The sequence below is a fragment of the Mytilus edulis genome, chromosome 6, assembly GCF_963676685.1.
Source record: "Mytilus edulis chromosome 6, xbMytEdul2.2, whole genome shotgun sequence".
NCBI lineage: Eukaryota > Metazoa > Mollusca > Bivalvia > Mytilida > Mytilidae > Mytilus > Mytilus edulis.
In genome coordinates, this window is record NC_092349.1 from 88,845,843 (window position 1) to 88,869,577 (window position 23,735).

Below are 23,735 nucleotides of genomic sequence, written 5' to 3' on the forward strand. Positions count from 1 at the left end.
CGACCTCATACAAAGGCTATATTTGTATATTTTATTTTGTATGTATTTTATTTATTTTTTTCCTTTTCTATTTGTATTAATAGTTTTTGAAGGACTCATGGAAGATTTACATTTCATTGTTAAATGTGTTACCTTCGTTAAATAAAGAATTTTATTATTATTATTATTTACCTCATGCCGGCCATCTTTAATTTGGCGGCTATATTGTAATTGTTCCATATCCCTTACATTTTCAGTATACCAAGTTAAAAGCCTGTACCATAAAGTGATCAAACATTTTATATCTGCTAAACTTTGATCTATATTTGCCATATAATTGAGTCAAGGCAGCGGTTGATATAACAGCACGGGAAAAGTTTCAATGACGGATGTAGGTGGGCTCGAAACTCCAGCGCCCTTCTTGGAGTTACATTTATGCTTCATGCATGCTTTTTACCTTTTTATTTCAACAATTGTCTAGTTCCCCCTTTCCCCCTTTTGTAATTCTGTATGCCAATCTGAAAATACGAATAAGGTGTATCACTTTTGAATATCAACTATTCATATCAGTTTCTTGTTCAACTTTTACACTAATAAACAATGAAAAAGTCTTATCTGGTTACATGTTGGTTTTTTTAAGTATTTTTATATAAATATTCATAAAAGAAAACGAAAAAATAACACTTACGACAACAATCTTCGCGTCCATAAATATTGATAACACTGATATCATAAATATTTTGAAGGTCGACAGTCCACCATTGCTGCTGATTATCGTTCCTGTGTGTATGAGCACATAAAAAATCTTCGAATGCCTGCCGCTTCGGATTTGGCATCACTCCATCAAGGGCATAAGAAGAGTTACAACACAGATAATCAACACCCTCGCCAACTTTAGGATCATAAATGGAAGACATCTTTGAAGGTTTCTTTGATGCAATGTTTATATCAGCAAAGGCTTAAACAAAATAATACAGGTTATATTATATAAATGTATATATATATATATATATAAAATGACTGAATAAATAGTCAACGATCAATCTTACAGGGCGATGGATCAAGTAATATGATTCTGTACACTACAAAATATAATATATAACAAGTCAAAAAGGGTACAATATCACCATTAAATAACTATAAAATGAACAAATATTAGATATTTCGGATAACAGATATCCTTCTACAATAATAGCACGATGTCAAATGAATCATGTCAATATATTCAAACTGAGAAACTTTTTCTAAATCTTGAAATTTATACAATTTAAGCGAACACCACAGACGCTGATACACAATTTTAAATTTTCCAAACACGGCGCAAAGATTACAAAGATATGCTAAATGAAAATAGTTATTTTCGATGTGAACTGGCACAACTCTAAATTTCCAAAGGTTGTGACAGTTTAGATGTTATAACTGCATTGGGGCAGTCCTCAAACAAAATATATATATATATATATACACTTGTTATACAGGTATACACATTGGTAATACACGTATATGTTACTATACAAATTGGAAAATAATTGGATCCAGAATCCTCCTAGTACAAATTGGAATTCTAAAATCTACTAGTTGACGTTTGGATCGCCACATAGTATTAACATAGAGGCGAAAATTACCAGATATAAAATTCAAACTGATAGATCGAAAACAAAATGACAACGCCATGGCTAAAACATAAAAAGACAAACAGACAAATAATTGTACATCAGACACAACATCGAAAACTTAAAACTAAGCAACACGAATCCCACAAAAGCTGGGGGTGATCTCAGGTGTTATGGAAGGATAAGCAGATTCTGATGTACACGTCGTGTTGCTCATATTATTACAAACCCGGTAAATAGTTTTAAATATTAATAGGATTCTTCGATGCACTAAATTTCTTGTAAAATCCCGGAGATTTCGAGTAGATTAACAAGATTGTCTTCTGAATATTATTTTAAGATTATATTTATACTTTGTCATGCTTTTGTTAAATTTTGTTTTAAATAAAGTCAACAATAGTATACTGCTGTCAACATTTATAACTCGTTTGAGCGGAAACAACACCGGTTTTCAAACTAAAACCGAAGCGAACATATCAACTACAAGAGGAAAAACAACGGAACAACTGAAACACTGAAGAGCAACAAAAACAAACGCCAATGTTAAACACATAGAGCGAAATATTTGACAACAAATGCCATGTTTCTGTCTTTGTACAGGACATATAAGAAAAATGGTGGGTTCAACCTGGTGATATGGTTATGTTAAAAATATCGCTAAAATGACAACATTACGTGACATTAAACGAAATTATTTACATAAATTTATGTTTTCGTTGATTGATATTATCTGAAATATTTTCGATAAATTATTTGTGTTGGTTAAGAATGTCCTAATGAATTACTCCAAATTGGTCAGATATCGGATTCCGTCCTCCTATTAAACAAATTGTGGTTCGGGTAAATTTAGGTCTTTATAGAAAACGCATTTTTATATAAAAAAAAGTAAACTAAACGTAAGAGTTAAAAAGATAAAATGTATGTGAGAAGACAGTTCTCTTGTTATACTGTACTTTCCGAAAGAAAAGAAAAACTAAACTAAACTAAAGAAAAAATCAAAATCCTCACACTCGTTTTCATACTTAGTCAAAAATATTATTGAAATTCCTTTATATTTATTTTGAAATACTAAGGCTTTTCTACCTCAGGAATAGATAACCTTAGCTGTATTTTGCAAAACTGTTAGGAATTTGTTGTCCTTGATCAATGCTCATCAACTTCGTACTTAATTTTTCCTTTCTAACTTTTGTTTTATTTGAGCGTCACTGATGAGTCTTTTGTAGACGAAACGTGCGTCGGCGCATATACAAAATTTCAACCTTGGTATCTGCGATGAGTTTATTGTTGGCAAGAACTTTGTTAAATTCTTTTCCAGCACTTATTCGCAAGTAATGATGGCTATGTTAAAATCAATTATAATGAAGATTCTGAAATAACACGAAAACATTCATACTTTGTCACTGTTTGTACCTGAATAAACCTGTTCATCAAAACTGCTATTCCTGTCTGCTCCAAATCATGAATCAAAATTACCAGCGCTTTCTTTTGACGCCTTTAGTGTCTTTAATTGTTTGATAAAATATTTACGTGATTTACGATTGACTGTTTGACAGTTTAATACACATCAATTGGAGGTAATGTCTGTAAATCTATTACAAAATATTGGGTAAATACAACAATAGTTTTGACTTTCAAATTCACTAATGACTTATATCGAATATCAATTGACGGAATCTAACAAATCAAAACCAGTTCTAGTTTTTAGAATTCCAAATTTTCTCTTATTTATAAACTCACTTTCTTTTAATGAATAAAGGCAACAGTAGTATACCGCTGTTCAAAACTCATAAATCCATGGACAAATAACAAAATCGGGGTACCAAACTAAAACCGAGGGAAAAGCATTAAATATAAGAGGAGAACAACGACATAACACTAAAATGTAACACACATAGACAAAATCCCACGAGAATAACAAATATAACATATATATATAACATCAAAACCAAGTACATGAATTTGGGATAGACAAGTACCGTGACACGTCTTATCGCAATGTGAATTTACACTCAAAAATAAGAGAAAACAAACGACACAACGTTATAATGTAATACACACAGAAACGAACTATAATATAACAATGGCCATATTCCTGGCTTGGTATAGGGCATTTTTAAATGAAATTGAAATCGTAATTCTGTTCTGATCATTTTAAGTAAACAGTGTATAGCTAACACAATTTTAAAATTTTAGTAGAGACTTTTCTAAACCTTTTAAAATGGCGTTGTCGGTTTATTTTCGATTTATGAGTTTGAATGTCCTGCTGGGATTTTTTGCCCTCCTTATTTGATGTAAAAAAAAAATTAAAAATGTAGAGAGTGTTATCCTACAATAAAAATGTACATCAATAAAATAATACGTTACCACAGCAGATGAATAAAAACAACAATCCTACAAGATACTTGTACATTATCAGCTCTGTGTTTTTCTTTATATTGTTGGATAATATGTTCGACGTTAAAACATTACAATGTATAACTTCTTTATATTGATTGGCAGCGAATCAAGTAGACAGGTTTAATGAAGAAGGAATGTTAAAAATTGCGTTTTAAAATATTCTCTTTTATTTATCAATTTTGAGTAGAGCTTGATGAATAAATGATCACCCTATAAATTATCATTGATTTTGAAACACCCAAGATATATGTTTTACTGCAATGAAATATAGTTTTAACTGTCGAATTGTCAAATGAAAGTGATTTTTTTCCGAACAGTTTCATTTATGCAACTGGGTGTGACGTACATGTATACAGGTGTAATACCACCATTGATGTTTCCCTATTAGTCTTTGTTAAATTGGCACTTTTAAAAAAATTGTACAGTATTTACCTTTATTTCAACCAAAGAAATACTTTGCATGTGTAAAGTTCCAGTGATACAGTGAAAATTTCACACTACATTTCATTGCATATAAGAAAGTAACCACCGCCGGAAGTAAACAACCCAATTTTTACACTGTTATTTACTGGTTACCTGCTTTGGTAACTATGTAACCTTAACGTTCCAAAATATTTTATAAGACCATCAAATAAAAAAAGAATGATTATTTCAGACATCCAACATACATATTTACGACTCAGAAAAGTTTAAGTGCATTGAAATGCAGGGTTAATTTTCTACAACTGTCAAATTCAAGGGAATATTTTTTTTAGGCCTACTTTCGTATGCAACCGGATGTGACGTACCATGATTTGGTGGTATTACACCTGTACTGTGAAGGTATTACAACTTGAGGTATGTTATATTCCATAGTACAAATGCACTTAACGCTTCACATTCGATTTTTTGGTTTTGGTCTCTTTCTTTTTTAAAAGAATATAATTTATGCTAATCATGTCCATCTTCAAAATTGTGTAAGTGTCGTGAGTTTGTATTTATGTTTTTCATAAAAGAAAAAAGTTGACTGAAAAATAAAAAAAATAAAAAATCCGTGAAGAAACAAACAAACGTCTTGACTTCTACGCATTTAGACTGAGTCAACAAAAGAGCACAGGATTTTAATATCTTAACTTTCAAGTCAGATAGGTATTTGGTTTAGAGAAACATTATGTTCAAAGGCTTTTTCACTTTTTTTGGGGTCTACACATGTGTTCTATGCCTTCGTTCATTAGACCAATTGAAATTTACCTACTAGTATTGTATTAAATTGTTTTGAGAATCTAACAATACCATTATAGTTTATGATAACATTGTGTATGGAAATTCGAAGTTAGCTATAAATGTATTACTGTTAATTTAAACGCATTTTCTGACAAAACAACTCTACTAATCAAAATGAACATTTTAACAATGTTTTTATAAATGATTTTACTTTGTATTCATGCGTTAGTTGTGAACATTAAATGCTTTCCAAGGGCAATTTTTTTTGTAAAAAGTCAAAAATCATGTGCATGAATGTTAACTTTGTACTTTTTTGGCTTTAAAAATATTTTGATATGAGCGTCATTGATGCATCTAATAAAGATGAAACCCGCGTCTGGCGTACTAAGTAATAATCATGGTACCTTCGATAACTATTTACACCACTGGGTCGATGCCACATCCATCGAGGGTATCACCAGCCCAGTAGTCAACACTTCGGTGTTGACATGAATATCAATAATGTGGTCATTTTTATAAATTTCCTGTTTACAAAACTTTGATTTTGCAAGAAACTAAGGATTTTCTTATCCCAGGCAAAGATTACCTTAGCCGTTATTGGCACAACTTTTTTGGCATTTTGGATCCTCAATGCTCTTCAACTTTGTACTTTTTTGGCTTTATAAATATTTTGATATGAGCGTCATTGAGGAGTCTTATGAAGACGAAACGCGCGTCTGGCGTACTTAATTATAATCCTGGTACCTTTGATAACTATTAACAGTAACATAAATTACCATCAAACTGGACACTAGCCGAGTCCTTATTGTGTTTTTTCATGATATGAAAGACAAGAATGTTTACTCCACAATTTTTTTGGAAATTGTCCACATGAACAGTAGATAAATATTTTTTGATAGCCTATTGCGGAGAGAAAAAAAGAAAGTTACAAATAAGACGTTTTATACCATTCAACAAGTCATGTACCGAAGAAAAATGATGAAATGCATTGTTTGAACGGCTACGCCAGATACAAATAGTATTCATCTTAGCAAATACAATCATTTTAGCATCAATGAAATAATATATTTACAATCAATCCTTAATTAAAGTAGCTAGTTAAAAAGTCAAATTAAGTCCAATCTGCTTACTTTTTGACTTCAAAAATCAATTAAATCGTTTTTTAGGGTCAATTTTGTCCACCTCAAATAAGATGATATAAGATCCTGTGGGTCGGGTGTATAAATATTTTATGTTTATAATCTGTCATGAGCTGATGTGCCATTATGACAAAAGTGTGTCAGAAATCATATCTGATATTCTTCTTCGGTCATAATAACCTTCCATCTTTACCGGACAGAACAAAGAAATAACACGACGGGTGCCGTATACGGTGCAGGAAATGCTTACTCTTCCGGAGCACCTGATTTCACTCCCGGTTTTTAGCGGAGTTCGTGTTGTTTCTTATTTATTATTTATAACTGTTGATAAAAATGTCTTTTGGTTACTCCTTGGTTTTGATTGTTATTGTCTTGTTCATATCTACACATGTCACTATAATAAATAATTTAGTCCTGTAATGATGTGCTGTCATTTTAATTTTATATTTAACATGGCCATTAAAGCGGTAGGTTTGGCATACCACAAAACCAGGTTCAACCTACCATGTTTTTCTTTTTGAAAAATGTTCTGTACCAAGTCAGGAATATGGTCATTGTTATATTATAGTTTGTTTCTGTGTGTGTTACATGTTAACGTTGTGTTTCTTTTGTGTCGCTTGTTTCCACTTATATTTGAGTGTGAATTCACATTATTATAAGACGTGTCACGGTACTTTTCTATCCCAAATTCATGTATTTAGTTTTGACGTTACATTTGTTATTCTCATCGGATTTTGTCTAATGCTTAGTTCGTTTCGTTTCTGTGTGTGTTACATTTTAATTGTGTGTCGTCATTCTCCTCTTATATGTAATGCGTTTCCCTCGGGTTTGGTTTGTGGCCCCGATTTGTTTTTTTTTCTATCGATTAATGAGTTTTGAACATCGGTATACTACTGTTGCCTTTATTTACTTACTTACGTACTACAACTTGTTAGGCAGTATAGGCATTAATCCTAAGTTTGACTGAAAAGGGGACATATTTGATTCCTTATCGAACGTATAAATATAATTGTTGACATTTTAAGTGCTATATTTTAGAATCACATGTGAATTGGACGCGGACTTTTATTCCCGGAGGGTATGATGGGATCAGATTTCAGAAATACGGCACTGATATGATTTGACATGCATTAATTAAATTCAGTTTGGACAAACTAAGATGTTATTCAAAAAAACTTGTCAAAAATGTCTCAATTTCATTATTGGCTATATAAAGGACCTTTTTTTATCAGAACACACCTAAAAGAGAGCTAGGCGAAAGATATAAAAGGGAAATTCAAACTCATAGATCAAAAATAAACTGACAACGTCGTGGCTAAAAAAAAGGTCAAACAGATAAATGAAATTAAAAAAGACACAATATAGAAAACTAAAGATCCCACCATCAGACTGGGGGTGATATAACGTGCACCGGTTGGGTTAGCAGATCCTGCTCAACATGTGGCACACGTCGTGTTTCTCATGTTATTACAAACCCGGTAAATAGTAGTATCTACTAGTATATATAACTGGTTTCAAAATTTTAATTAGACCTAAAAGATTCAAACAAGCGGATTTTAGTGCACAAATATATACAGCATCCTGCTTCTTGCTGCTGCCACTTTCCACAACTTGTTCTTCTCTCGTCAAACGAAGCCATAATTACAGGTACATACTTGCTCAAAATTACAATCACTTTCCTTTCAAAATTTGATATATTATCTATAAAAATCAGGTCTCCTTTAAGGATAATCCGACTGAGGGAGACTTCATGTCTCGATTTTTGTTATACTTTCTTAAAAAGTGTTCTTCGTTCAATGGAATTTGATGAGACTGTCATACAAGTGAGAGATTAAACAAGCAATAAAACTACGTTTAATCCAACGTTTTCTACATTAGAAAAAACCTGTACCAAGTAAGGAATATGACAGTTGTCGTTCTTCTGTTTCGTGTGTTTGAGCTTTAAATATTGCGATTTGATGAGGGACATTCCTTTTGGAGTTTTCCTCAGATTTCAGTATTTTTGTGAGTTTACTTTTTAATGTAATTTGTATGTAACCGGTTGTAAGTCGACACATTTATGTCCGATTTTATCAGTTATATCCTCCTTTGAAGTAGAAGTTATCACTCATCAGTACTATGTACTATGCTTATAATTTGTAAGTCAGGAATATGACAGTTCTTGTCCATTCGTTTTTTATTTGTTTTGTCACTTGATTTTGCAATGTGATTATGGACTTTTTGATTGGATTTTCCTTTGAGTTCAGTATTTTTGTGATTTTACTTTTTTCCATGTTGTTAAAGCAACATAGAAATCGTTGGACCGATGATGAGCGTTGGCGTTCTGGTAGGCCACGTAAAACGTCGGAGATGGCTTATTCATAGTCAGCTGTCGATATCCATTCACTACTGCTAATCGCTTACGCAAAAACTGGGGAATACATGGTAGTGTGAGTTTTCAAACTGTAAATCATAGACTGCATTTTGTATATTTACGTCCACGTAACCAGTCAATTGCTGACTAGTATGCAACGTCCGTCTCGACATCAATGATCAAGTGGTCACAGCAGTTTGACTTTGAGACAGTGGCGTCGATTCCATGGGTCGTTGGAGAGCAAATTACTGTAACAACATTTAAATGGAAGCATGCGTGTATGACGACTTAAAACTTCGGAATACAGCATACCGGGAACAGCACATCATTGAAACTACAGCGTTTGGTGTTGGGTTTTTGACAGTTATGGAAAGCTTTTCATTCGACTGCAAAATAGACCATTATGGTAGGGATTCGACTATGATGGCCAAAAATATCACGAAAACATCAACCGAGACATCGGTGTGTCACATATTGACAATCCCAACTAGATCAATATTCATGAACGATAATGCTAGGCACGCATTCTGTCCGATTTTTCACGTCATTAGGTAATTGACACTTTTTAGTGATCAGCCTTTTAACTGGATATGAATCCCATTGATTATGATTGAGATGGTACTAGTCGACAAATCATCAACACAATTCCAGCTTCTCAAAATTTACATGAATTGCCTTTTATTTGACTATTTTGAATAGAGGTTAATGAATAAATGATCATAATATAATCTTTTATTGATTTTCAGGGAACAATAGCTTTCGTCAAAGAACGGAAAGGAGAACAAGATCATCCGTAACAAGCACCTTAAGTCTAATTGTTTTCATAACTTTCTAAAGTTGCTTTGATGATACTAAGAATCCCAGAAGATTTCGTTTCTGGATCATTTCAAAACGAGATATTCTATTTGATGTTGTACTTGTTTAGTATTGTTATATTTGTAATGTTTGTATCAGCGCCAGAATCAATGAATTTAATTTTCAGTTAGACAAATTTTGCAGATGAATTTACACATATTTTTTTATATACATATTTTTATAAAAGAAAAATAGGAATCTTACTTTCGATGCAGTATGAAAAGAAACTGAATCTGCAGTTACTTAAACATTTTAAAACCTATAAATTTACCTTCGCACTGTTAAAATGTTTTAAAACATTATTTGTTTCATAAATAAGCAAAAAATGAAATCTCTCTATACGTGTTATTTTAAGGATTGTCCACAATTGAATTGTCTATTGAATAAAAAATACATTTGTGTCGTTGTCTTGGAACAAAGATGACTGAGTTTCACCTGTACAATCACCTTTCAGTGTACAGACATTTGTTTTCTTGTCATACTCTGCAGCATTACAGGCTGTATTTGTGAAGCATATTAATGTACAGTGAATAATGTCACTGTTCGCTACAGATGTTCCTATGGCAGGACCTACATATCCGTACCCGACATATCCACATGCATGAGCAGTGATTGACAAACCTGAAATAGAAATGTTTATCAATTGTTAAGGTAGATCATAGGTATATGTTTCCCGAGAATTTTCTTATGCTCTTTCCAAAAAAATAATAAAAAGGATGGGTGCTATTTTTCAAGCTATGGGTCGGTGAAAATTACCAAATTTTGCTTAGAACGATCATGAAAAAACTAAAGTTATGCATACAAAGAAATCTATGAGATAGAATTTTGAAATAAATTGTGAGAAAATAGGTTTCATTATTATTTGTTTTAAGAAAAAAAAAGAAAAAAATATGCTACAAGTAAACATAAAAAATTACCTATCATTCTTCCTTCCGACCAGTCTTTGATAGTACCACTTATTGAAGAATGATTACATTGTTCACTTAACCATCAATATATTGATTTTTCCTGATTACCTGATTCAATTAGGTTGTTTACTGGATCGCCGTAGACCTCTACTTCACAAATTGTCAGAATTTCTGTATCTTTACGTTTAATCCTGACAAACCTCCCTCTTGTGTTATTGGGACATGTTAAAGTGATTCTCTGGCTTTCTGTGGCCTAAAAGTGACAGTGAAATACATCCCCTTCATCTAAATTGTTCCAACTATTGCATGTACATGCTGGCATGAAAACTTCGACATCAAAGTTTGTCAGTTGGTATTCATTTCCTATAAAATAAGATAAGTATTTGGTTTATTGGGACAAGTATGTAAAATAAATGCCAGTACTTTTTTTCGTTTAGACAAAAACCAACTAAGTGAAGTAAGTATTTGGCTAGAACACACTAGTACCCATTAAGTAAGGTAAGTATTCGGCTAGAAGGCACGACTACCCATTGAGTAAGGTAAGCATTTGGTGAGAAGAAACGAGTACCCATTAAGTAAGGAAAGTATTTATCTAGAAGAGAGGTGTCCCTATCAAGTAAGGTTAGTATTTGGCTAGAAGAGACGAGTAACCATTAACAGATTAAGTAAGGCAAGCATTTGTTGAGAAGAGACGAGTACCCATTAAGTAAGGTAAGCATTTGGCTAAAATAGACGAGTACCCATTAAGTAAGGTAAGTATTTGGTGAGAAGAGAAGAGTACCTATTAAGGAAGGTAAGTATTTAGCTAGAAGAGAGGAGTACCTATCAAGTGAGGTAAGTATTTGGCTAGAAGAGACGAGAACCCATCACGTAAAGTAAGTATTTGGCTAAAATAGACGAGTACCCATTAGATAATGTAAGCATTTGGTGAATAGAGACGAGTACACATTAAGTAAGGTAAGTATTTGGTGAGAAGAGAAGAGTACCTATTACGTAAGGTAAGTATTTGGCTAAAATAGACGAGCACCCATTAGATAATGTAAGCATTTGGTGAATAGAGACGAGTACACATTAAGTAAGGTAAGTATTTGGTGAGAAGAGAAAAGTACCTATTAAGTAAGGTAAGTATTTAGCTTGAAGAGAGGAGTACCTATGTGAGGTAAGTATTTGGCTAGAAGAGACGAGTACCCATTTAGTAAGGTGAACATTTGTTGAGAAGAGACAAATACCCATTACGTAAGGTAAGTATTTGGCTAAAAGAGACGAGTACCCATTAGGTAATGTTAGTATTTGGCTAGAGGAGACAAGTACCAATTACGTAAGGTAAGGTAAGCATTTGGTTAGAAGAGACAAGTACCAATTAAGTAAGGTAAGTATTTGGTTAGAAGAGACGAGTACCAATGAAGTAAGGTAAGCATTTGGTTAGAGGAGACAAGTACACGTTTAGTAAGGTAAGCATTTGGCTAGAGGAGACGAGTATCCGTTAAGTAAGGTAAGTATTCAGCTAAAAGAGACAAGTACCTATCCAGTAAGGAAAGTATTTGATGAGAAGTGACGAGTACCCATAAGGTAATGTAAGTATTTGGTTAGAAGAGACGAGTACCTATTAAGTAAGGTAATTATTTTACTAGAAGAGACGAGTACCCATTAAGTAAGGGAAGCATTTGTTGAGAAAAGACAAGTACTCATTAAGTAAGGTAAGTTTTTTGATAAAAGAGACAAGTACCCATTAAGTAAGATAAGCATTTGGCTAGAGGAAACAAGTACACATTACGTAAGGTAAGGTAAGCATTTGGTTAGAAGAGACAAGTACCAATTAAGTAAGGTAAGTATTTTGATAGAAAAGATGAGTATCCATTAAGTAAGGTAAGTATTTGGTTAGAAGAGACGAGTACCAATGAAGTAAGGTAAGCATCTGGTTAGGGGAGACAAGTACACATTAAGTAAGGTAAGCATTTGGCTAGAGGAGACAAGTACCTATTAAGTAAGGTAAGTATTTTGATAGGAGAGACGATTACCCATCAAGTAAGGTAAGTATTTAGCTAGAAGAGACGAGTACCCATTTAATAAGGTAAGCATTTGGCTAGAGGAGACAAGTAACTATTAAGTAAGGTAAGTATTTAGCTAGAAGAGACTGGTACCCGTTAAGTAATGTAACCAATCGGCTAGAAGAGACGAGTGCCCATTAAGTAAGGTACGCATTTAGCTAGAAGAGATGGGTACCCAATAATTATATATAGTAAGGTAAGTATTTAGTTAGAAGAGATGAGTACCCATTAAGTAAGTTAAGCATTTGGCTAGAGGAGACGGGTACCCGTTAAGTAAGTTAAGCAATTGGCTAGAAGAGACGGGTACTCATGAAGTAAGGTAAATACTTGGCTAAAAGAGACCCATATATATCCCATTAAGTAAGGTAACGTCTTTTGGTCTTAATTGTTTTCCTCCCTTTAGAGAAATGTGTATCGCAATAGACAGCACACATCATCTATATTATTGCCCTTTTGGATACTTCTTCTATTTTAAGAAATTTAATTAATTCATATGCAGAACAAATACATTGAACGAGCGCATAACAACAGCGAAAGTTATTCAAACATTAATAAGTGTTGCGTCTTTACAAAGCGTTAATCATTCATTATTAACATTTTTGGATATGAAAATTATGAAGCAATCTAAAGAAATTCCAGAATTGCCGCAACATTCAAATTTGCCGCCAACTTCCAAAAGTTCTATACATAAGTCTGATAGATCACTTCATAATAAAATAATGAAACTTTGCATAATATTAGTTGAGATGCTTACGAACATATTTTGATATGACGCCATTTAGAAACAATCAAATATTGTCGCAATCTTCAAAATGGCCGTCACCAGTCAAGAGTCAAATTAATATAATGGTATAAGTAACCTTTGTATAGTAAATTCATGAAACTGCACATAGTATTATTTATGAAGCTAACCAACAGTTGTGAATATGAATTCATCAAACAGAAACCCTTAATGGCTGCAAAATTCAAAACAGTCGACAACAGGCGGGCGGAAAAGTCCAATATATATCTTGGTATAATTTACCATTTCACAACAAAAGCATGAAAGTATTTGGCTAGAAGAGACGAGTACCCATTAAGTAAAGTAAGCATTTGTTGAGAATAGACAAGTACCCATTACGTAAGGTAAGTATTTGGCTAAAAGAGACGGGTACCCGTTAGGTAATGTTAGTATTTGGCTAGAAGAGACGAGTATCCGTTAAGTAAGGTAAGTGTTCAGCTAAAAGAGACGAGTACCAATCAAGTAAGGAAAGTATTTGATTAGAAGTGATGAGTACCCATAAGGTAATGTAAGTATTTTGCTAGAAGAGACGAGTACCCATTAAGTAAGGTAAGCATTTGTTGAGAAAAGACAAGTACCCATTAAGTAAGGTAAGCATTTTGGATAAAAGAGACAAGTACCCATTAAGTAAAGTAAGCATTTGGCTAGAGGAGACAAGTAACTATTACGTTAGGTGAGCATTTGGTTAGAAGAGACAAGTACCCATTAAGTAAGGTAAGTATTTTGATAGAAAAGATGAGTATCCATTAAGTAAGGTAAGTATTTGGTTAGAAGAGACGAGTACCAATGAAGTAAGGTAAGCATTTGGTTAGAGGAGACAAGTACACATTAAGTAAGGTAAGCATTTGGCTAGAGGAGACAAGTACCTATTACGTAAGGTAAGTATTTTGATAGGAGAGACGATTACCCGTCAAGTAAGGTAAGTATTTAGCTAGAAGAGACGAGTACCCAATTAGTAAGGTAAGCATTTGGCTAGAGGAGACAAGTAACTATTAAGTAAGGTAAGTATTTAGCTAGAAGAGACGGGTACCCGTTAAGTAATGTAACCAATTGGCTAGAAGAGACGAGTGCCCATTAAGTAAGGTACGCATTTAGCTAGAAGAGATGAGTACCCGATAAGTAAGGTAAGTATTTGGTTAGAAGAGACGAATACCAATGAAGTAAGGTAAGAAATTGGCTAGAGGAGACGGGTACCCTTTAAGTAAGGTAAGCAATTGGCTAGAAGAGACGGGTACCCATGAAGTAAGGTAAATCCTTGGCTAAAAGAGACCCATACCCATTAAGTAAGGTAACGTCTTTTGGTCTTAATTGTTTTCCTCCCTTTAGAGATATGTGTATCGCAATAGACAGCACACATAATCTATATTATTTCCCTTTTGGATACTTCTTCTATTTTAAGAAATATGATTAATTCATATGCAGAACAAATACATTGAACGAGCTCATAACCACAGCGGAAGTTATTCAAACATTAATAAGTGTTGCGTCTTTACAAAGCGTTAGTCATTCATTATTAACATTTTTGGATATGAAAATGATGTAGCAATCTAAAGAAATTCCAGAATGGCCGCAAAATTCAAATTTGCCGCCAACTTCCAAAAGTTCTATACATAAGTCTGATAGATCACTTCATAATAAAATAATGAAACTTTGCATAATATTAGTTGAGATGCTTACGAACATATTTTGATATGACGCCATTTAGAAACAATCAAATATTGTCGCAATCTTAAAAATGGCCGTCAGCAGTCAAGAGTCAAATTAATATAATGGTATAAGTAACCTTTGTATAGTAAATTCATGAAACTGCACATAGTATTAGTTATGAAGCTAACCAACAGTTGTGAATATGAAGTCATCAAACAGAAACCCTTATAGTGCGGTGACTGAAGGCAGATTTTTTGGAATTTAATCTCCCCACCGAACACACACCTACATAATATATCATTGGAAAGAGGAAATCGTGTACTATAATAATATGCCTGTCGTCAGGACTTGATATGGTCACATTTTTTTTAAATTGAGGTCAAAGGTCATATGTAAAAATTTGTGAAAATTTGGGTTGGTTTCAATTTTGACATTTTTTTCTATTTCTAAACTCTACCTAAAGACAAATGATACTGTTTTGGCTTTAGTAATGTTTGTTATTATACATATACCTTAATCATTGAGATTTTTTTTATCAAAAAAAATCCTAAATCGACGTTATATAAACAAGACTTCAAAAATCAAGTTTTCAACCTATAAAATGTTAAGAGCACCCTAACCTTATGAAAAATATCAATTTCAGGTAAAAATCAAGTGTCATGCAGGACAATACTTTAAAATTATTTTCTAATCTATCATATTGGGTGAGGTATCAAACCAAAGCCATAGAACACTACAGTCAAATATGACCTCAAATTGAATTTGCGGATACTTCAGGTTTTTTATAGACTACTCGTTGCTTTTTGTTTTTTTTACACAATTATTACTGCTACCATAGTATTATCTTTTGTTGTGTATTTAACTCTGGGTAATATCTATTACATTATAGGTTTTGTAACTATATCCCCCTTTTTTCCCTTGCAACGTACTACAGACTTCAAAAGTATTCCATATAAAAAAAAGAAGATGTGATATGATTGCAAATGAGACAACTCTCCAAATGAGACCAACTGAGACATAAAACATTTATAGGTCCCGCACTGGTTTCAACAATGAGTAAAATTCATACTGCAATGTCTTCAAAGTCTTCAATTCCCGAAACGAATAATGTAAAACAAAAAAAAATCTAACGGCCTGATTAATGTACAAAATAATGCGCATTTCGACAAGACATGTCTCTTCAGTGATATGCGTGGCCAAAATATGTGAAATCCAAAGCTTATATTAAAGATGAAGAGCTATAATCCTCCTATAAGTTCAAAAGGAATAGCCAAATCTGTGAAAGGAATCAGAGCTTTGCATGAGGGAGATACATTCCTTAATTTATAATAATTTCTAACATTTTGTAACAGCAAATTTTAATGAAACAAAAAATTCATATTTTCATGCCAGTACCAGAGAACTGGCTACTGAGCTGGTGATACCCTCGGGGACTAACAGTCCACCAGCAGAGGCATCGACCCATTGGTAGTAATAACAATAACAGTACCATTTTTTTGCGCCAGATGCGCATTTCGACAATACATGTCTCTTCAGTGATGCTCGTAAATATGTGAAATCCAAAGCTTATATTAAAGATGAAGAGCTATAATCCAAAAGTTCCAAAAAGCATAGCAAAATCCGTGAGAGGAATCAGAGCTTTGCATGAGGGAGATACATTCCTTAATTTATAATAATTTCTAACATTTTGACATGTTTTAATATTTCTACACATTTCACTTATGGCCACAGGTCTGCACATGAAAGGTTCTGCTCAAAGCAAACACGTTATTTTGAATTTTTCTTTACAAGTACAGACAAGGTATTGTAGGAAGTCTGAAAACATTTGTTCCTAAAAAAAATACCAGCTTCAAACCATCCCTATCAATTTATCTAAGATTTGACAGAGATCTATAAGGGGGTTTAGAAAGGTGTGATGACATCCATATACTTGTCTGCAAAGATGCCGGGGAAACATACGAGAAGTACACACTATCTTGAATTCGCTCATGTTCATGGTTGGCAACACATTAGACAGCGTCGCACTTTACTTTAAGAAGCATAAAATCCATTGGCATTCAATGTTTCAACAAGGTGTTTTGAACCAAACTCACGGTACATTTGTAAAGCCAATCCTAAATGAAAAGGAGTAAAAAAAATGATTGCCTCAACAATTGCTAAGCATTTCCACAATTACTCTGGTGCCATTTTCTGAGAATAGTCTTGGCTTTATGCAGTTTCATTTAGTAACCATAAAATGAATTACAATAAATACGAAGGCATTGACTGAATTAAGAAGGAAGAAACAATTCATCCGAAGTTGGGTAGTCTTCTTTAGAGCTTCGATATCTTTACTAAGTAAACTTGCAGCGGAATTAAATATCTGTCCGTTATTTGTGTCTATTACAGTTGACATTGAGATTTTGAGATCAGTTTTCAATTGACTATAAGCTTATATGGCATCTTAAATAGTTATTTTGCTACTAAATAATATGCTATATTTGCCTTGTACTTGCTGAAGTTGTTTGACAACTGAATTTCTATATATAAATAAATGAGTTTAGACTGCATTTTACATGTAGAATATTTTAAATTAGAATCAGCCCGAAGAAGTGATCTATATTTATCAAGTAACGGTGTCATGAGAAATGACCATTAAATCGTTGTCAATAGCCAAAATAAAATTAGTAAAAGTAGTATCGTGTTCTGAAATATCTGCTTCCACGGGTTTGGATTTTTTTTTTTCGTTTTTAGCAAATGTTTTGTAATGCAACCAAAATGACAGAGTGCTTGAAGTTTAAAAGATGGACGGGAAACTATTTCAACTTTAACTTTATCTGACACGGATAAAACATTTTAACACGCTCATCTGATTCAAACTTGAGTAATTTTTTTATCTTTCTAAAATGTTTTGTTGCAACAAAATATACAAGCGCTCCAGATGAACGACTGCATTCTAGAACGTGTACACCGAATACCCGAATCTGAGGGACAACAGTCAGATAATTGTATGTCGTAAAACTTCCTACACGGAGTTCTTCAAATTCTCAGCTATCGCATGAAACATCTTGATGCCTTCATCCAATCTTTTATGCAATGCAGATACAAAAGTGTACTTCTCTAAACTGGTAAATTGATTCAAAATTTCAATCGAGTTTTTTTTAGCATATTTTTTATTCACTGCATAAAATTTATGTATGTTCTTTGGACTTAATCGAGCAAGTTGCATCTTTTATATACGCTCTGGATTTCAAATATTTTGGCCACGAGCATCACTGAAGAGACATGTATTGTCGAAAAGCGCATCTGGTGCAACAAACTTGGTACCGTTGATTTTATTACTACCACTGGGTCGATGCCTCTGCTGGTGGACTATTAGTCCCCGAGGGTATCATCAGCCTAGTAGCCAGTACTTCGATACTGGCATGAAAATACGGATTTTTTGTGTCATAAAAATTTGCTGTTACAAAATATTAGAAATTATTATAAATTAAGGAATGTATCTCCCTCATGCAAAGCTCTGATTCCTTTCACGAATTTGGTTATACTTTTTGGACCTTTTGGATTATAGCTCTTCATCTTTTATATAAGCTTTGGATTTCAAATATTTTGGCCACGAGCATCACTGAAGAGACATGTATTGTCGAAATGCGCATCTGGTGCAACAAACTTGGTACCGTTGATTTTATTGCACAGGACTTGACATATCACGGAATATTTACTGAAACTATCCGTCAATTATTTTGATTTTACAATAAGACTTTTCTGACAAATCATATTTGATGTTTTATAACGAAAAAATATAGAATATAAACATATACAAACAAAGTATGTGGCATATATCAGTGCACTTTAATTGAAAATATGTGTATATAATAGCGAAAAAGGTAGTAATTGCATATATCATTTGAGAGCAAATTATTGACTAATACACAAAATGGGACGGAAGGCAAGTGATTGAGTTCCGTGTTGAAATTGAAGATTTTTACTCCATTCTTTTTCCATTGATTTCTTAAGTTTTTTTTCATATTTTGGTTCCGAAATTTTTATTACTTATTAGTTTTATTAAATACTATATTCTTAAAATATTATGGGATAATTTTTATTACTACTATGAAGAAGAAACTAAAGTTTGAGTCTGAATTTGCAATTAAAATTACCTCAATTTTAAATAGTCTAAACTTCACAAATTTTATAGATTAGAAGAAAATAAAATACTGAATAGCATATTTTGACATGTAAAAATAGCTTCAGGAAAAACTATTTCAATTAAATGTAAGCAAACATACCCATTTTTTTTCATTTTTAAAAAGGGGGGTTAAAACTCTCCTATATACTACCAGTCATTAAAACGACTTTTTAGAAAAAAGTGACCGTACGAAATTCTGATGACAGGGCAAAAACTAAAGAAGACATATTTGTCTTTAAGTTAAGACCATTTTTAGCCGTGTGTTATTTGGGGAGATTAAACTCGCGATCTAGACGACTTTTTACACTTCTGTCACCGCACTATTAATGGTTGCAAAATTCAAAACAGTCGACAACAGTCAGGCGGAAAAGTCCAATATATTGGTATGATTTACCATTTCACAGCAAAAGCATGAAACGTTTCACATGTATAGTTATACACAGAAACAACCCAACCGTCAATTACATGAACTACACACTTGTCCTTTTTTGGGAATCATGATCCACTGTAAGACAAGAAAACGTGATTAGTAGACATTTTCTTCAAACTTTGACTATCTGATTTCTACGATACAGTGTTAGAAATATCTACTTTGATGGCCTATGATGTTTGTCGTCGTTATATCCAGGAAATTATTGTTTGCTCTTCCAATCCAGCAAACAATAACTACAAAATACATTAAATTCGTCTGCAATAGACATCACTAACCTCAATCCAAGCGGTATATAATCAATACATTCATTTTATATATTTGTTGAAGTTGGTATTAATTGTAAGATATAAAACACGTTGATATGATTCCATATTCCATATTATATGAATAAAATTCACTAGCCGTAGATATTTAATGAATATTCATGATCCGTACCGATTATCAGGTTATCTGCATGTTGATATTGTAAAATATCAGCTGCGAGTCACAATATGAAGCTTTTTGTCGCGTGAGTGCAGCGAAAAGGTTTTCATATTGTGTCGAGCAGCTGATATTTAACAATATCAACATGCAGATAACCTGATAATCGATTTATCGGGCTGTATTTGCGTCTGACTTTTAGAAGTGTTTTCTTAGTTTCACCAGCAACACTCCTATATATGAAATCTGTAAATTGTGAACATGCACGAGCTTAGCGTACCAATTGAGATATGTAAACACCTTACGACGAGTGTGTTACTGCTGAGAAATGATAAATTGATATTGATAATTGGAAGATTGAAATCATCCCATTGGTCATTGATTTTAGTGTCAAGTTGTTAATCTGTGTTAATATTAAGGAAAAGATCAATGAATCAAGGACACCATCAATGTATCTGAAAGTTAAATAAGAGAATTTCCCAAGGTGCTGTTTCTTGTTGTTTTTTTTTTTTAAAGGTTCTGAATGAATTCTGCTGTAGAGCCATAGGAAATCGTTGCGGAGATGAGATCTTGGTAAACAATGTTCAATTTTACTTAGTTATTTTTAGTTTAAGGTTACAGATTTGGATTTTGTTTTTAATGATGTTTAAGTATTCACAGTATTGTTAAATCACTTATTTCTCATCATTGTTTTTTTTTTTCATTTTTCTTTTTTTTTTAAATGCCCATGTATATCAATACCGTCTACTCTGACATTTTTTACGGTGCCATTTTGGTTAATTATGTCTTCATGAAATTGAAAAAAAACTATTGGTATATATAAAATGTATTTCCTCAAATTTGTGATATCAACTGAACTCTTGCATATTATTAGACTTTATAAAGCTTATGATGTTGTATCACTAGTACCTAATGTCATCCATCGTTATTTTGGCGGGATACTCAAAGTCAATTAAAACTCCACATTATTTCATCAACACTTTGGAATATAAACTATACAAATAAGTTTCTTTTTCATTTTTAATACGAATAAAGTTTCATCTTGATAAAATTGTTTTACTTGATAAAAATAAGAAATTCATTTTTCTAATATAGATACAGTCAAACCTGCTTAAGAAACCACCTGTATTAAGCAAAAACCTGTTTTAGAAGACCATTAATTTTAGAGCCCTCTGTAGTGCTTTTCATATAAATTGAACCTGTATTAAAAGACCACCTGTCTTACGATACCACTTTTTTGCTCTCCCTTGAGTGGTCTCTTAAAACAGGTGTCACTGTATCTAAAAAAATAAATGTAAAACAATTAAAAAGTAACACTTACCATCTGTGCGCCCATAAATATCTATAACATTGATATCATAAACATTCAGTAGGTCAACTGCCCACCACGGCTGCTGAGTATCGTCTTTTCGTGTATGTGCACAAAACAAATCTTCACCTCTCCATGATGTCTTGTCTCCATCAACGGCATATGTAGAGTTACAACACAGAATATCTCCTTCCTCGTTAACTTTAGGATCATAAATAGAAGAAATCTTTGTAGGTTTTTTTGATGCAATATTTACATCAGAAAAGGCTAAAACAAAAATATACAGGTTATGCTGGTATGTACACATAGGTAATAAACTCCTCATAGATTCCAGGATTGGAAATGTTTAACATTAGCCAAAAACAATAGTAGTGAATATTATATGCATTGTCGATATTTAAAGAAATGCAACCCTTATAGGGCAAAAAAGAGAACATACAGAATTTTACCAAATCTGGTTTATCTCAGAGATTTTAATGAAATTAATTCAAATTTGAAGTTTGATAAATATTTCATGAAGATTGAGAAAATCCTGGGCCTTAAAGACTTGACTTGACCTATAAAAATTACAATGTGGTAAGCATTAAAATCTATATGAGGATGGGAGGAACTTGTTGTCATCAACATCCTATTTATAAATATACACATCATCTGTTTACAATAATAACACATTGCTGTATCTCAATGATAAATTTTATGTATCTTTGTAACAGAAATGTACATTTGTAAGTTTAATTAAATTTGAAATGAGTGATACAAATTAATAGGTATGAATAATTTACAGTAAATATGTAAATTATAATTACAGAAATAGAATAACAAAAATTTACAGAAAATAGTATACAGTATTAAATTTCTTGTACTGTGATTATTTCTAGTTAATTACAAAAACAAATGTCTTGAAAACTGCAGAATTTTATTTGAAATATCACATTTAAAACACTTTTATGTTCTACTTTCTACGATTTCTTTTTGAATAAATACTTTTCATAAATCTTCACCAAATATTGTCTCTTAATTTATATGTAGCTCTTTTGTAGTTTTTCTTTCCTTTTTTACCCCTTGGCATCCTATGAATTTGATTATTTGACACTGAAGTAAAGTCTCTATCAACAACATTTTCATTCCAGTAAAGTTTTATTACGTTTTGAAAAAAGGAACGTTTATATAATTAAAAAACAATCGGAAGACATAGTGGAGTTTTACCTTCGGATCAGCCAATGTGTAGCAATTTTAAAACAAATATTATTGTACCTAGTAAATCATTAATTAGTTCTACTCTTTTGAAATGGTATCTTATTTCAATTTCTCAATTGTAGACTTTGGACTCTCAATTGTAAACAATAGTCATATATGTAGCTGAATACTAAAAGAGATGATAAAAGAGATGATTTTTCATTTCCTATCGTTAATTATCCAGTTTTAGATAGTGACATTCCCTTGTCACCATCTTACGGTGTTTATATATCTCAACTTGTACGATTTGCTCGTGTATGTAACAATGTTTTAGATTTTAACGAGAGAAATTTGTGTATTACTGAAAAACTATTACACCAGGGTTTTCGATATCACAAACTAGTCAAAACATTTACTAAATTTTATCATCGGTATAAGGAAATCATTCGTAAATATAGCTCAACATGCAGACTTCTTATACGTTCAGGTATCATCCAATTTTTTATGGAAATATTCTTTATAAAGCACAAAGGTGTCAGTATTCACCTCAAAAACTAACAATACCTTTGAATAAACTTATTAAGAAGGGATATAGTTACGATACTGTTGTCAGGTCATTAAAGATTGCATATTTTGGCGTTAATATTGATTCACTTATAGGGTCTTTGCATCGGAACTTAACACATTTATTCAAAAACCAGTTGTTGGCATGACACGGGTTATGTTCTTCTCATATATGTTATGATGGTATGATTCTAAATCCCTAACAGGAAGGATTGTGCCTGATGTTCATATGATGAAATCATAATCTTTCAGTCAGTTTAATTGGAGTCCGGAGCTGGCATGTCAGTTAACTTCTCATAGTCTGTTGTTATTTATGTATTATTGTCATTTTGTTTATTTTCTTTGGTTACATCTTCTGACATCAGACTCGGACTTCTCTTTAACTGAATTTTAATGTGCGTATTGTTATCCGTTTACTTTTCTACAATGGCTAGAGGTATAGGGGGAGGGTTGAGATCTCACAAACATGTTTAACCCCGCCGCATTTTTGCGCCTGTCCCAAGTCAGGAGCCTCTGGCCTTTGTTAGTCTTGTATTATTTTAATTTTAGTTTCTTGTGTACAATTTGGAAATTAGTATGGCGTTCATTATCACTGAACTAGTATATATTTGTTTAGGGGTCAGTTGAAGGACGCCTCCGGGTGCTGGAATTTATCGCTACATGGAAGACCTATTGGTGACCTTCTGCTGTTGTTTTTTTCTATGGTCGGGTTGTTGTCTCTTTGGCACATTGCCCATTTCCA

General features: G+C 32.6%; 1 protein-coding gene across 1 annotated transcript; it reads right to left on the minus strand.

Annotated features, from left to right (window-relative positions):
* Positions 1 to 456: 456 nt before the first annotated feature.
* LOC139526741 (uncharacterized) lies at positions 457 to 22,322 on the minus strand. The gene is made up of 5 exons (XM_071321906.1): positions 22,313 to 22,322; positions 21,266 to 21,520; positions 9,975 to 10,160; positions 668 to 937; positions 457 to 497 (listed from the first exon to the last, which is right to left on the minus strand). The coding sequence occupies exons 1-5, from the start codon at positions 22,320 to 22,322 to the stop codon at positions 457 to 459; spliced, it is 762 nt and encodes a 253-aa protein (XP_071178007.1).
* Between the last annotated feature and the right edge of the window lie 1,413 nt (positions 22,323 to 23,735).